Source organism: Gnatocerus cornutus, chromosome 3, assembly GCF_029298725.1.
Source record: "Gnatocerus cornutus isolate USDA-ARS CGAHR chromosome 3, icGnaCorn1.1, whole genome shotgun sequence".
Lineage (NCBI taxonomy): Eukaryota > Metazoa > Arthropoda > Insecta > Coleoptera > Tenebrionidae > Gnatocerus > Gnatocerus cornutus.
In genome coordinates, this window is record NC_142235.1 from 11,856,251 (window position 1) to 11,870,378 (window position 14,128).

The 14,128-nt window shown below is 38.4% G+C and overlaps 3 protein-coding genes and 3 long non-coding RNA genes across 7 annotated transcripts; 2 read left to right on the forward strand and 4 right to left on the reverse strand.

The window, feature by feature from the left end:
* Positions 1-477: 477 nt before the first annotated feature.
* LOC148176936 (protein takeout-like) lies at positions 478-1,565 on the reverse strand. The gene is made up of 4 exons (XM_088031829.1): positions 1,385-1,565; positions 1,104-1,338; positions 924-1,057; positions 478-872 (listed from the first exon to the last, which is right to left on the reverse strand). Exons 1-4 carry the CDS (start codon positions 1,473-1,475, stop codon positions 568-570), a joined length of 765 nt encoding a protein of 254 aa, XP_087887955.1. The 5' UTR covers positions 1,476-1,565; the 3' UTR covers positions 478-567.
* Positions 1,566-7,990: 6,425 nt separating this feature from the next.
* On the reverse strand, positions 7,991-12,040 carry Pgk (phosphoglycerate kinase). Of its 2 annotated transcripts, XM_088031830.1 has the most exons (6): positions 11,866-12,040; positions 11,617-11,820; positions 11,494-11,544; positions 10,943-11,426; positions 8,342-8,598; positions 7,991-8,297 (listed from the first exon to the last, which is right to left on the reverse strand). In XM_088031830.1, exons 1-6 carry the CDS (start codon positions 11,925-11,927, stop codon positions 8,057-8,059), a joined length of 1,299 nt encoding a protein of 432 aa, XP_087887956.1. In that variant the 5' UTR covers positions 11,928-12,040; the 3' UTR covers positions 7,991-8,056. The 2 variants fall into 2 exon arrangements, with proteins under 2 accessions (XP_087887956.1, XP_087887957.1); XM_088031831.1 differs by lacking the exon at positions 11,494-11,544.
* Positions 8,609-10,890, forward strand: LOC148176938 (uncharacterized). Its single transcript, XM_088032707.1, has 2 exons — positions 8,609-9,669; positions 9,838-10,890. The coding sequence occupies exons 1-2, from the start codon at positions 8,671-8,673 to the stop codon at positions 10,888-10,890; spliced, it is 2,052 nt and encodes a 683-aa protein (XP_087888833.1). The 5' UTR covers positions 8,609-8,670.
* A 728-nt stretch (positions 12,041-12,768) lies between the features above and the next one.
* On the forward strand, positions 12,769-13,197 carry LOC148176939 (uncharacterized). Its single transcript, XR_015769782.1, has 2 exons — positions 12,769-12,822; positions 12,935-13,197. It is a non-coding gene; the product is annotated as an uncharacterized LOC148176939 (long non-coding RNA).
* A 117-nt stretch (positions 13,198-13,314) lies between these two features.
* Positions 13,315-13,738, reverse strand: LOC148176940 (uncharacterized). The gene is made up of 3 exons (XR_015769783.1): positions 13,602-13,738; positions 13,444-13,558; positions 13,315-13,396 (listed from the first exon to the last, which is right to left on the reverse strand). It is a non-coding gene; the product is annotated as an uncharacterized LOC148176940 (long non-coding RNA).
* LOC148176941 (uncharacterized) lies at positions 13,716-14,034 on the reverse strand. The gene is made up of 2 exons (XR_015769784.1): positions 13,987-14,034; positions 13,716-13,939 (listed from the first exon to the last, which is right to left on the reverse strand). It is a non-coding gene; the product is annotated as an uncharacterized LOC148176941 (long non-coding RNA).
* Positions 14,035-14,128: the final 94 nt, after the last annotated feature.

Below are 14,128 nucleotides of genomic sequence, written 5' to 3' on the forward strand. Positions count from 1 at the left end.
AAGACGAAACGTTTATTACAATTATATTATTTACTTATTAATTTTATTTAATTATATTTATTTATTATACAGGATGATTTTTCAAAAACCATGCATAAGAAAGTTGATTATCACCCAAAAGATACTAAGACATTTAGACAAATTCTAAAATCATCAGTTTATAGTAAAATAAAAACCATTTAATTTGTTTTTAAAATTTTTGAAATCACCCTGTATATTTAAAAAAAAACACCATTTTAGTATGGAGATTTTCCGGGATCTCTATGTAGAATATTTAAACATAAAATCTGGATAAAATAGGATTAGTACATCTAGTTAACTGTTTGTCTTTGAACGTATGTCTTGGTATCTGTCATTCCCCGACATCTACCATGCATTTGACGTTTCTCTGTCAAGTTCGGACACACGTTCGCAAAGTGCCGACCGACTATATAGTCAAAATTTGTATATACAAATAAGATGGTACTTTTTTTAAAACTTTTATTATAATAAAAGAGCCTAAAACTACCAGTCAGCCCAAAAACAACATGAGCAAATCAAATATCACCAAAAACAGTCAAAATCAACCTAACTCTCCCCAAAAAGCTCCGGAATCGAAACTTTCGCAAAGACCCCATTGGCAACGGAAGCAAAAATTTTCCCAAAAGTCTCCTCATAACTGCGTTGCACATCCCCGAAGACTTCAGCCCAATTATCATTCAAAACTTGATTGATATTATCCCCCAGAGCCTTATCACCATCAAACAGGTTGTCAAGACGAAATACGATAGATTTAGGATTTAGGTCCACTTTCTGATCGGTAATCTTCAGGTGTTTCTTCCCCTTTTTCTCGTACTCTTCCAAATTGTACACCACGTGAACTGAAGGCTCAACTGTGAAAATTAGAAGTTATCAAACGTGAAAGATTGTTGGGGGCGACGTACTCAGTTTGATTGAACCGGGACCTTTTCCATAGATCGGGAGCAGGAGGATCTTTCCATTGATCTCGTATTGGAACTCCAACAGAATTGATTTAGCGCTGCATTCAAAAGTGAAGGTCTTGGCCCCAGGGTTGTAACTACGAAAATATAGAAATAATGGGGATGAACAGAAGACGAACTCACTCAATGTTTGGACAGCTCAATGTGGACAATCCAGTGACTGACATATTCTTGAAGTTTTGACTAAAACCCACCGCCCCTGTGCCCGCCCCGATGGTCAGAGCTGGAATAGCCAAAGGGTCCCATACTGGGAACCCGATTTCTTTAATGGGGGATTTTGTTAAGGTGTCCAAGATCGCGTCCTGCAAGCATTGCTTGAAATTCGGGTCTTTCTGGTTACACTTCTTCAGGTTGCTTGCTGGAAGACGGAATTAACACTCTGAAGACGTTGAAGAGGGACTTACGGATCTCAACACTGCCACTGAGGGCCAAAATGGCCAAAAAAATCACTTTCGAAGTCATCGTCGCGCGGAGGATCATCAACTGATTTTTCATATTCGTGCTGTTGGATTTATAGAATCGACTTTTCGAAAAAACTGGTTTACCTTTAGGATGTGAAGAGTGAAGTGTCGTTTTGTTTATCGAATTTGTTTGTTTAATTATGGGGATTTTCGCGTGATGTATAATTTACTTAATTGAAAAGAAGTGACACCAAAATTAAGGTGAACGAGAGTGGGGAAAGAAAAAAATAATTGAGGAGTATGGAAACTTTCTGTGGAAATCACGTCATTTCGATTGCAAGTGTTAATTAGAAGGAGCAACATGTTTTTGCTTTTATAATAGAAGAAGTTACAATTGGAAGTAATGACAGAGTGAAGTATTTATTATCAAGCTCGAGTTTTTTCTAGGCGAACTTTGGATTTCTCAGTTTTTTAGATTCTAAAAATTTTAAATTCGTACTTTTTTAAGGCACGCGTGCTCTCAGTGCTCAAGGTTTCAGGACCTTAACTGTCAATTGTTCTCTAGAGAAGCAGTTTGTTAATTTTACGCATTCCACTTTTTTGTTTATTTGCCTGATGTTTTTATTCGAAACAGGTTTTTATTTATTCCTATTTCATGCATTTTAATTAAAAAAGTTGATTAATTATGTTAGAAATAAGTGTTTTGTTTGAAAAAATTACTCATTGTCTCGATTTTTACATTTTACAAATTTTCGATATACAGGGTCCGGCAACACTTGTGTCCACCCCCAAAATCGTCTTTAATTTTATAGACAAAATTTTGAAAATTTGCATACGCTCACAGTTGTCGAAGCTCTAGAAGCTGACAAAAAAATTGTTTTATATCACGGTTTGTTTAGCGTCGCGACGCCCAAGAAGTCTAATTTTTAGCGATTTTTGATTTTTGCGGAAATATTCGCGAATTCAAATTTTTTTCGACATAACTGTAATACAAATATTTGAATTTTTGTTTTAAATCAAATACAAATTGTGTTTAAAATTTGCGAAAAAACGCTGCTTTATCAAGTTAGTTTTCAAAATTATGACGGCGCAATGGCAAACTACGTTTACACCAAAAGTTCACAAGTCACTTCATTCCCTTTTATAAAGGCTAATTTTGATTAACACGGGCATGTTGCACTTTATGGACACCACAAATCGTTAATTAACATCGACAAAGCGACAATTTCACCAAGTAAGACTTTTGTTACAATCTAAAGCGAGCCAAAGAATAGATGTCATTTGTGACACGAGATGTTGACAGACCGGTGTAAACGTAGTTCCCAATTTTGACGTAATGAAATTGGAAACTAACTTGATAAAACAGCATTTTTTTCTCAAATTTTGAAGACAATTTGCATTGAATCTAAAGTAACAACTAAGATATTTTAAACATATTTATATTGAAAAAAAATTAAATTAGGGGTTGATATCACAAACCCTCACAATTACCTAAAAATTACATTTTTAAGGCGTCGCGACGCCAAAACTATCAGTGACAAAAAACAAACTTTTTCGTCAGCTTCTAGAGCTTTATTATAACTGTGAGCGTATGCAAATTTTGAAAGTTTTATCTTTAAAATTAAAGATGATTTTGGGGGTGGACACAAGTGTTGCCGGACCCTGTATTCCTGAATTTGCTAATTTTTGGTTTCATTAATTTTTTAAACATTTTAAAGGAATCGTTAAGCGATACTGAAAATTTCCCATCTCTTTTCTTTCGGTTCTTTCTATTATTTTCATTTTTTTTTTCATTCTTTCGACGTATTCAATTCCCTTGATTCTTTAGATTGTCTCGGTTCATTAGATTTTATAATATTTGTGTTCTTTCGATCCTATAGCTTCTTTACAGAACTTGGATTCATAAAATTCTTTAGTTTCATTCAGTTCCCTCGCTAGATCTTTGGGTTCTTTCGGTTCTCTCTGTTACCTAACTTCTTTCAATCTTCAGATTCTTTGAATTCTTTAGGTCTTTAGGTTGCTTTAGATCTTTGTGTTCTTTGAATTCTTTTGATTTTTTAATTCTATTTAGTCTATAGTTCTTTCGGTTCTCTAGCGTCTTGAGATCTTTGAATTCCTTTGCATTCTCTCCACTTTTAAACCCGATTCTGTTAATTCTTTGTGTCCATTATTTTAATCCTTTCGATTTTTTGAACTTCTTTGATTTCTTAGATTTTTTCTATTCTTCTGATTTATTCGATTTTTCATAAGTTCTTTCAATGCCTTTTCGAGTTTCAATTATTTTAGTTTATCCGATTCTTTTGACTCCTTTAATTCCATTTCTGAATTTTGTGGATTGTTTCTATATCCTGTCTGCTTCGAACGCTTTGGATTCTTTTAGCTTTTTTCAGCTCAACAGCTGCTTCGATTCTTTTGTTTTTATCGACTTTTTGGATTCCTTGAATTTATTCGATTCTTTGGATTCTTCCAATTTATTCGATTCTTACAATTCTTTCTTTTTCCATTCTTTCGAGTACCTCGTACCTTTTGTTTTTTGGATTGTTTCATAGTTTTTTTTTAATTTTTTTGGCCTCTTCACTCTTTTGCTTCTTAATTTTTTGAAATTCTCAATTTTTCTCAATAAGTTTTCAAATTATTTGCATTCTTCACACATTTAGAATACTCGATTATATTTAGATTTTTTGAATTTTTTTGATTCCTGACATCTTAGACTTTTGTATTTTTTCTATATTTCCAATACATTCGACTCTTCCTAGATTCTTGGATTTTTTTTCGATTTTTCTAATTCATTTGACTTCTTATATTAATTTTTGCCTTACATTTTATTCATTTATCATTTTATCAGTTCACTACTTTCGATTCTATTGACTCTTAATGTCTTTTAGTATCTTGAATCCTTTGTTTTTTTATTAGTTTGACTTTTTCTTTCAATTTTTCGACGTATTCAATTCCTTTGATTTTTTGGTCTTCTTCCACTTCCGATTCTTCGAATTCTTAATTCTTTCTATACTGTTCTGCCTTTCTTTGTCTTTTGCAATCATTTCGAGTTTTTCGGCTTTCCCGATTTTGGAACAATTAGATTCCTTTCTGTTCTTTCGACTCAATCGTTTTCTTTGGATTCTGTTTTTTCAAAATTCTATTAATTCTTTTGAGTATTATCTGATTTCTGTGGACCTTTTGAATTCAAACCATTCTCACGCTACCTAATTCTTTTACAGATTCTATCCTAAAGGGTTTCCTCATTTAATCTTTTAATTCTCTTATTTCTTTAGACTTCTTTCATCTTTTTGACTCCTTCGATTCGTTGGATTCTTTCGACTCTGTCAATTCTTCGTCGAAGTCAATTTATTCTTTCAACTCATTTGGTACTTTAAAATCTATGTCCTGTTTGAAAGCATTTATTTATAGTTATCTAATTTCTTCAATTTTGTCGATTCATTTCGAGTTTTTGGACTTCGATTCCTTTGACCTCTTAAACTCTCTTAAGATTCTTCTATTTCATCCGATTCTTTGAATTTTCGTGTAGTTTTTCGATTCTTCAGATTTTTCAAGTACAGAAGAACCACGATTATCCGGGTGCGAATTATCTGTGCATTGCAAAAAACACACAAATCGAAGACCAATTACTTCGTATTTGTGTTTCCAATGTTAGAAAACTTAAAATTTGGAATTTTACGAGTAACAGTTGGTGTAGTTTAATGAGATTTAAGTCAATGCAGAGAGCAAAAACAAAATTATGAGTTAAAACTTTTGTCTTTTGTGTTTGCAAACATTAAAAAAATGCTTAAAATAATTTTTTTTGAAATAAAATCCTTCGTAATTAAAGACACTAAAAACTCAAGTGGCAGAGAAAATTTTATAACAAAAAAAAAAAATAAATGAAAGCACCAGATTTTTTTACTTTTATGTAATATGTCCGATAAGAGTTTGATTGTTTCAATTTTTTTCAATATTAAAAATTGTTATTGTTAAGATGTTGATAAATTTTGTTAAAGTTTTTATATTTAAATTAAAAAACGTTCCAAATAATTCTGTTGCCTCAAAACGTATGTTTGTTGAACAACTCGATTATCCGTGGAGGCTCCGGTCGCGATAAGCACGGAGGTTGTACTGTATTATTGTAATTATTTTGCTGTTTTTTTCAACGAGTATTGAAATTCTTTTCTACTTCGAGGATTGTTTTGACTTTTCTTGGATTCTTTTGACTCTGACTTTATTTTAATTCCCTTAATTTTTGACTGCTTCTATTATTTAGATTCTTTTTATTCTTCTGATTCATACCTCTTGCAAGTCTTTGACTTTTCTTTTCGATTCTTTTGAGTTTCCATTATTATTATAACACGTTCGACTCTTGTGGTTAATTATTACTTTAACTCCCTCCACCTCTTTCAGTATTTTCAATTCAACTTTCAAAAAGAAAACTCTTACCTACTTTCACTTATTTTATTTTTTCGATTCTATAAATTATTTTGACCATTTTTGACTGTCTTGACTACATAATTAGTATATTATGAAACGCGTTTCATAATGAACATTTTCCCGCACGCACGTGTTTAGTTTATAAAGTAGTAAGTGCGGCAAAATGCATTATGAACAAGTATCATATGCTATTTTTTCTATTTCGCTCCATTTTAAACGAAAAAACTTGATTTAGAAATCTAGGGGAATTTAGAGTAGTTGGCATTTGCAAAATGTTTGGGAAAAAAATTCGAAGTAGAATTTCAGTCAGTTCGACAGGTGTGACGTTTTGAGGTTATCGGAGCGCAAGGGAACCAAGGGAGCGAAGATGTTGATCATGATCATGATGGTTCCTTTGCATCCAAAGAGTTTTTCTCCGATGAATTATTAAACCAAGTACAATAAGAAATAATCGTGTTTTGAGCGATTTATCATGTTTTATCAAAACCAAAATCTAAATTGTCAATGTTGACGGTTTGCTCGCTGCAAACCTAAGAAAAATAAATGCCCCTGGAAATATTGGCACGGGATTGGTCTATTATGACACCAAAATAAGCTCAAACGCGTATCGAAATATCTTCATTATGAACGCGAAATAGAAAATAGTATATTATGAAACGCGTTTCGTAATGAACATTTTGCCGCACGCACGTTTTTAAAGTAGTAAGTGCGGCAAAATGCATTATGAACAAGTATCATACGCTATTTTTTCTATTTCGCGTTAATTTAAACGAAAACACTTGATTTCGAAATCTAGGGAGTTTTAGGGTAGTTGGCATTTGCAAAATGTTCGGGAAAAAAATTCGAAGTAGCCACATCCAATTTCAGTCAGTTTGACAGGTGTGACGTTTTGAGGTTACCGGAGCGCAAGGGAGCCAAGAGAGCGAAGATTTTGATCATGATCATGATGGTTCTCTTGCATCCAAAGAGTTTTTCTCCGATGAATTATTAAGCCAAGTACAAAAAGAAATAATAGTGTATTGATCGATTTATCATGGTTTATCAAAACCAAAATTTAAATTGTCAACGTTGACGGTTTGTCTGCTGCAAACCTAAGAAAAATAAATGCTCCTGGAAATATTGGCACGGGATTGGTCCATTACTATACCGAAATACCCTCAAACGCGTATCGAAATATCTTCATTATGAACGCGAAATAGAAAAAGTAATTTATTGTATACTTTGCGATCTAGTTCTTTCTTTTCAATTTTTCGATAATTTTGACTATTCATTTTTCTGTATCTTTCAGTTTTCCATTTTTTTTTTGGGTTAGTAGCCCTGTTATCTACCAAGTATGACATTTCAGAAATGTCCTAAAAATATGACAACTTTGAATATCAATTTATGTTTAACTGTCAAAAAAACACCTTAACACATCAAACAGAAGTACCAACGGATTGCAGATTCCACAGCCTCCTTAGACGCCACGAATTTTTAAATTATAAATTCTATTTTAAAGATTCTAATGAAAAATTATAATTGTGTTTTTGAAATGAAGGAAAAATTAGATAAATCTTTACAAAATTCAAGAATGTAGACTTTGAACTTGAGAATTCAATGTCATGGAACAGGTGCCAAACAAAAATTTAAATCCTTTCGTAAAAGAACTGGATCAAGGTAAGCAAAACTGAAAATGAGACTCCAAAGTAAAAAAAGAATTAAAAAGTGGCTTTAATGGGATTAGCCAAAAATGGTTTTGATCAATTGCACCAACTTATCTTAATTTAATTGCATGCAGATGAAGGCCAAAACTGTTGCAATTTTTCCACAACGACGACACTTAAAAGTCAATAAAAAGGAAATTAAAAGTTGAATTGTCCGCACACTTACAAAGTATTTTTTTTATCTACATCAATTCGTGGAATTGATTTTACGACCGTGTTAATAGGAATGATGTTCAACTTCAACTATGTAAAAAAAAAATTAATAGCGATATCATAGTGACAACCGAGGTCATAATCATCACTTTTTTTTCTATTTAATGTTTACTTTATGGGGACTTCAGACTTTTGTTAGTTTACACAATTTTTAATGTAATAACAAGCACAGACCTTGACTGCTTTAACTCAATGCTAATACGAAAGTTTCAACTTGACCCAATCACATTTCTTCGTCGTGACGTTAGGTGTTTAACAAGTTGTCTATTTCCCATTGAAATAAATAAACTTCTATTTATTTGTACATCACAATAATTTTACAAGTCTATGGAAAAGAGGACTAAGCGTTGGACAGCGCCGCGACGCCTGGCAACACCTTCCCTTCAAGCAACTCCAAACTAGCCCCGCCTCCTGTCGACACATGCGAAACCTTATCTTCAGTCCCCCATTTAGCGGCGCATGTTGCAGTATCGCCACCCCCAATAATAGTGATCGCTCCACGCCCGGTGGCGGCAACCACCGCATCCATGATCGCCTTGGTTCCTTTCGCGAAGTTCTCGAATTCGAAAACTCCCGCCGGACTGCAACCAATCAGAGCGTGAAACGTAGGCGTGGTTTAACTTACCCGTTCCACACGATGACTTTGGCGCGTCCGATTGGTCCCTTGAAAGCCTCGGCTGTTTTTGGACCGATGTCAAGCCCCATCCACCCGTCGGGAATCCCCGCCTCCACGGTGGCGCTGCCTACAGTCGCTTTCTCGTCGAACTTGTCGGCGGTGACGAAGTCAACAGGAAGGTGGATTTGGACGTTGTTTTTCTTAGCTTTTTCCAGGAGACTTTTTACGATCTTGGCGCCCTCTTCGTCGAATAATGAGTTACCGATCTGTATCAAGATGGCGAGTGAGTAAATTCGAACTGTTACTGTCAAAATTGATGGGTACTAAATACACGAAAAATGAGCAGGAATTGTACTGAAGGGGATATGGGGCGCAGTCTTTCCATCGAAAAAGCGTGTCAAGACTACTCCGAAAGTGTTAAATTATCGTTAGAACATATCAACGAGCAGCTGGACGACGTGTTGACGAAGAACACCATCGGCCTTGATGAGTTAGCTGTAAAGATAGCAGCGAGAACGAAGTTCCTCGAGAAGAATCCGTCATTTCTCTCTTGTTTGGTGTACAACAAAGCAAACATTCAACGTGAGTCTCTACTAGTGTTCGATGACATCAGAATCACGTTGAAGGAGCACTCCCATAGAATCCAAGAGAAGTTAAAGGAGATCGAAGCCTACCACAAGAAGCTCCTCCAGCTGGTAGCTGAGCAGGGAGTGCCTTCCCCGGAAGTTGAAGAAAGTTTCCACGACTGCGCCTCCGAGCGAGAACTAAAAGTTACCTTACCAGCGAAAACCAACTTCAAAGTCATCATCACCAAGCAGGCGTTCTCTGAGAGAGACTTCACCAAAGACACTCCCTTGAATCTACTCGTCTTCAATGACGTTGTTCCTGAGGTCGAACGAGGGCGACCACTGGAGGATCTCCACCAGAAGCTCGTGAAACAAGTTGAAGCTTCGGATAGCTTGGAGGGCTTCCTCAAGCTCATGGACCGAAAACCGGCGGATTTCCGGAGGAAGTACGCGGGGAGTCTGTGGTTCTTCTCCGAGAACATGAAGGAGAGGAGTGTAACCCCAAGGCAGAGCTCCAACCTTCTTTGTTGTTCGTCACAGACGACCCCCACGACTCGGAGCACTAATTCAGGGGTGGGGAAGAAAAAGTTAGGCTACTTTGACCTTTTGGATGATATTGACTACAAGGACTTGAAGCCGATACGATCTGAGTACCCCCGACGAGACAACGTGCACCTGGGACTCCAAGACGCAAAGACGTACCTCCATAGAATGATGAAGCAGAACGAAAGAGTGTGGAAGAAACTCCTGGAAACCCCCGAAAAAAGGAGAGTGAAGAAGAAGCCACGGACCATGTCAAAAGAAGTCCGGAACTTGATGACTTACTTAACATCACCGGGGCAAAGAGGACCGTCTAGTATCACCGTCATGCCCGTCCAGGTCACTTACCACAACTTCCCAAAGATCCAAAAGAGGCAGGAGATGCTGGATCGTCTCAAGGAACTCGAGCAGAAGAACCACAACGTTCAAAGGAACATCGAGAAGAGTATTCACGACCTGGAGACCAATAAAGTCAAGGAGTTGATGGAGTTTCTCACGGCGCCAGGGCGGAAGTTCCTCCCCCAGACCCCCCAAAACCTCATCGTCATGCCCGTCAAAGTCCTCTACGACAACTTCCCCACGAAAGACAAAGAATCTCCTCGTGACCTAGGGGTGTTCCCCCTCCAAAGAAAGAAGGAGATGCTCGAGCAACTCAAAGGTTTGAAGATGCGCAATGATAACATCCAGAAGAACATCCAGAAAGCCATCGATGTCATTGAGACCAAAATGATCGACTTATTGTCTTCTCCAAACGATGCTTCAAGCAATGCCGCCTTCACAGCGATGGAGAAGGAAATCACCCACGTCCTGAAGATGATGCACGAGGAGAAGGTGGAGCCTGAGAAAGACGATACTCCTAAAGTTGGGAGCCCTAAGCTGAGACGCGGGTTGACAATCGTAAGAAAGAGCCCTAGAGTAGACGGCGAAAAGAAGAGAGATCTGTCGGTGGAGAGCCGGAAAGGAGACGGATCGGGCGAGAAGAAGAAGAAACGAGACAAGAGCTGCGAGACGAAAAAGACCGCTAACATGGAGGAAGGCGAACGTCTCCTCGGAAAAGTCGACACGGTTATCAAGAAGATCGACAGCATTTATAACCGCTTCTACGAAGAAAAACCGAAGAAGAATGTCGCAGAGACGGAAGTAGTACAAGTCGAAGACTACAAGTACTACGAAGACACGCCTGTAATGACCAACGAGGCAGTGACGTTCCACCAAACACGCCTCTACCACATCCCAATTCACCAATTCGTGGAGAAAGTGAAGCCCCACTTTGTCAGTGTCATTCAGCCCGACTTATTCAGTGCCATTCAGCCTCACCCCGTTGTCAAGACTGAGGTCGAAGAGAGCCACGCCCACGCCCTTGAAGAAAGCCACGCCCACACCCTTAAACTTTTCTACATTCTGTTCTTCTCGGGGGTTTTCGTGGCGCTCAATTTCGACTACGCCGCCTAACTAAATAAATTCGTGCATGCTAATGGTTGGTTCTTTAGCCCCGCCCACGTACCTTCATCCCATTGGCGACTTTCAGGAATGTGTAGCTCATCCCGCCTCCGATGATCATCTCGTTGACTTTATCCAACAGGTTCTCGATGAGCTGTATCTTATCGGCGACTTTAGCTCCGCCCAAAATCGCCAGGAATGGTTTCTCGGGATTGTCGAGGGCTTTGGCGAAGTATGTTAACTCCTTCTTGAGGAGGAACCCAGCGGCTCTTTGGTCAAACCCCTCCCCCATCATGGAGGAGTGCGCTCTGTGGGCGGTGCCAAAGGCGTCGTTAACGTACACATCGCCCAACTTCCTCAGACTCTCTCTAAACGACTTGACATTGGCTGGGTCAGCTTTGATTTTCTTTCCAGAGGCGTCAACACCCTTTCCTTCTTCCTCGACGTGGAAGCGGAGGTTTTCCAGGAGGATGACAGAGCCGGGGGTTGGGTCAGCGCAGGCTTTTTCGACATCGGGCCCCACGCAGTCGGGGAGGAAGGTGATCTCTCTGTGAACAGATCGTGCGTTAGGTGCTTGTGGCAAAAAAGGGAGCTAAAGAAAGAAAAGAAGGCAACCTTTTAGCTTTAGGTTTGGGGGAACTGTCACAAGGGTTATAATTAACGAATCTAAAACAAAAGAGACAGAAGCAAGAATAGTTAGCACAGACAAACACGTTAAGTTAGGACTCGGGAAATCACCTATTCAGCAAAGTCTTCAGTTCTGCGGCGACCGGCTTCATGGTGTACTTCTCGTTGGGGGTTCCATCGGGGCGCCCCAAATGGGACATCAACACAACACTCTTTGCCTTTTTGTCCAGAGCATGTTTTATAGAGTCTAGAGCCGCGACAATGCGCTGATTATTCGTAATTTTTCCGTCTTTGAGAGGGACGTTGAAATCAACCCTAAAAAACACATTTGTAGCGATTAAACCAAACAAAGGGGCTCACCTCATCAAAACTCGCTTATTCGCCAGCTGGAGAGCATCGATGCCGAGTTTATTCAGTGCCATTCTTGCTTGAAAAGTCGAGAAGAAATGAAGAGATCTTTGAGCCGCGCTTCAGATGTCAAACAGAGGTCATTGGCGGACAGAGTTTATCAAACTGTGGCCAGGGATGATAATAAATCTAATTTTAACCTCGACGTCGGAGGAAAATAAAACGTGATTTACATGAGACGTACACAACGGAAAATCTAATAAAACTCTGATGATTTTTTCGAGACGAGATAAGCGAAATAAAAGTGGAATAATGAGGACAGTTTGAGGGTCACTGATCGGTGCAACTGTCAACACGCGCTGCGATCAAAGCGCGTAATTTGAATATAGGGCGGCCGCGAGCAAGGGCCGCGAAATTTAATTCAAAGGGTCGCTGATTCTGGAACAATTAGTGCCGCAATGCAATTATCACTAAACATAGAGTATCTTAGTGTTACCGGAAGTCGAGACCTTGCACGTAAAAATATTGCAGCGCGTTATGGATAATTACTTCTTTCTGCAGTTTTACAGTGAGTTTGGGGAAATTAACTTTGACGGTTGGTGGGACTGATAAATTCGAGCGCAATTTAGGCATTACTGCAAATAATTCATTGCTGACTTTGTAAAATGACAAATGATGAAAATATGCTGCTTCAACCGTATTTGTAATGTTGGTGACACTGAAATAAAAAAAAAAACACCGAACTTGTGTCCTGATCAACATTGCTATTTTTCTTGTTTAGTTACAACCAATAATTAGATGTAATCAAATTCATTATTCTTTCTGTTTTACATTTCCGATCACCTTTTAACACCGCCAATGATTGTTTTGGTGGGTATATAACACCACCAAGCCACCAGTTCGGTCAGATTTGATCCAACAAAATTCAAAATGAAGTACTTAGCAGTGTTCCTTGTCGTTATTGTTGCAGTGAGTAGCCCTTACTACGATCTCTTACGTCATAACCTTAACTGTCAAACAGACAATGCTACCAACACACTTCTAAATTTTAAAGACCGTACATAATTTTTTTCTTTATTAGGTAACTTTGGAAGTCTCTGCTCAAGGAGGTGGAGGTAATATGGGGGGCGGTTTTGGAGGCCAAGCCGGATTTGGATTTGGTGTTCAAGGCGGTGCTGGTGCTGGTGCTGGAGCCGGAGCAGGAGGCGGCGCCGGTGGCGGTCTCGTCAACCACCACCTCAACAAACGAAGCCCCCAAGACGATCAACAAGCGAAACAAGAAGGCGACAAACAAGGAAACTAAATGCACCGTTAATTAGAACTTAAAATAAACAGTACAAAGCACTTCTTTTCTTTGTTATTAAATCGCCCCATATAAAATATGAAAAACTTTCGAGCCATATTGTCATTGGCCGGAAAAATTGAGTTTCATGGTTGGCACAACTAGTAATAAAACAGACAGTAATGCCAACAGTTTATTCTTAACTTTGTACGAACTACCCGGAAGCCGCCGCTGTGGTGGCCGGTGCAGGTGCTTGCGTACCTAGAAACTCTCACTAAAAAAAGTTTATTTTTTAAGTTGGTACTCACTGACTACTATATTTATGGTAAACCCGAAACAATTAGCTCTATCTCTGATAAGAGACTGTAGTTTTGAGGTAAAACCGTGATTTTTATCCTTCATGGGAGCCCCCTGGCAGCCCTGCTGCAAACAAAAATTAGAGTAGTTTTACACGGTACCAACTTACCAAAACTAAAAGTGCCATTACGGCTACGAAAAAAATCGTTGCTCGCATTTTGACTGCACATTTAACACGTGTGGGGAAATATATACAAATCTTTAACAATAACAAATTGCCTAATTTGCACGATTTAGAATAATTTATTTTTTTATTTCCGGGTACAATTATCAAAATACGTCATTTCGTGGTCATCTCCTTCCGAAATTCGATCCGTAGTTGCCGCCACCGCCGTAGTTGGAGTAGTCGCCGCCGCCGCCGCCCAAATTGGAGTAGTCACTGCCGCCTCCACCGCCTCCACCGCCACCGTTTGGTACCCATTGATTATAATCATAGGCTTTCGTTAACTAGAAGCAGAAATTAGTGCTAATTAAAGACAATTAAACATAATTACTGTGATTAACAAGACGACGAAAAGCGTAATTAGAAGTTTCATGGCAAATGACGGAAACCCGGCTTTGATGGTACTTATAATGTTGGTAACACTGAGAGATGAGAGATAAAAAAACGACACTTGTTGGTCATGTTCTGATCAA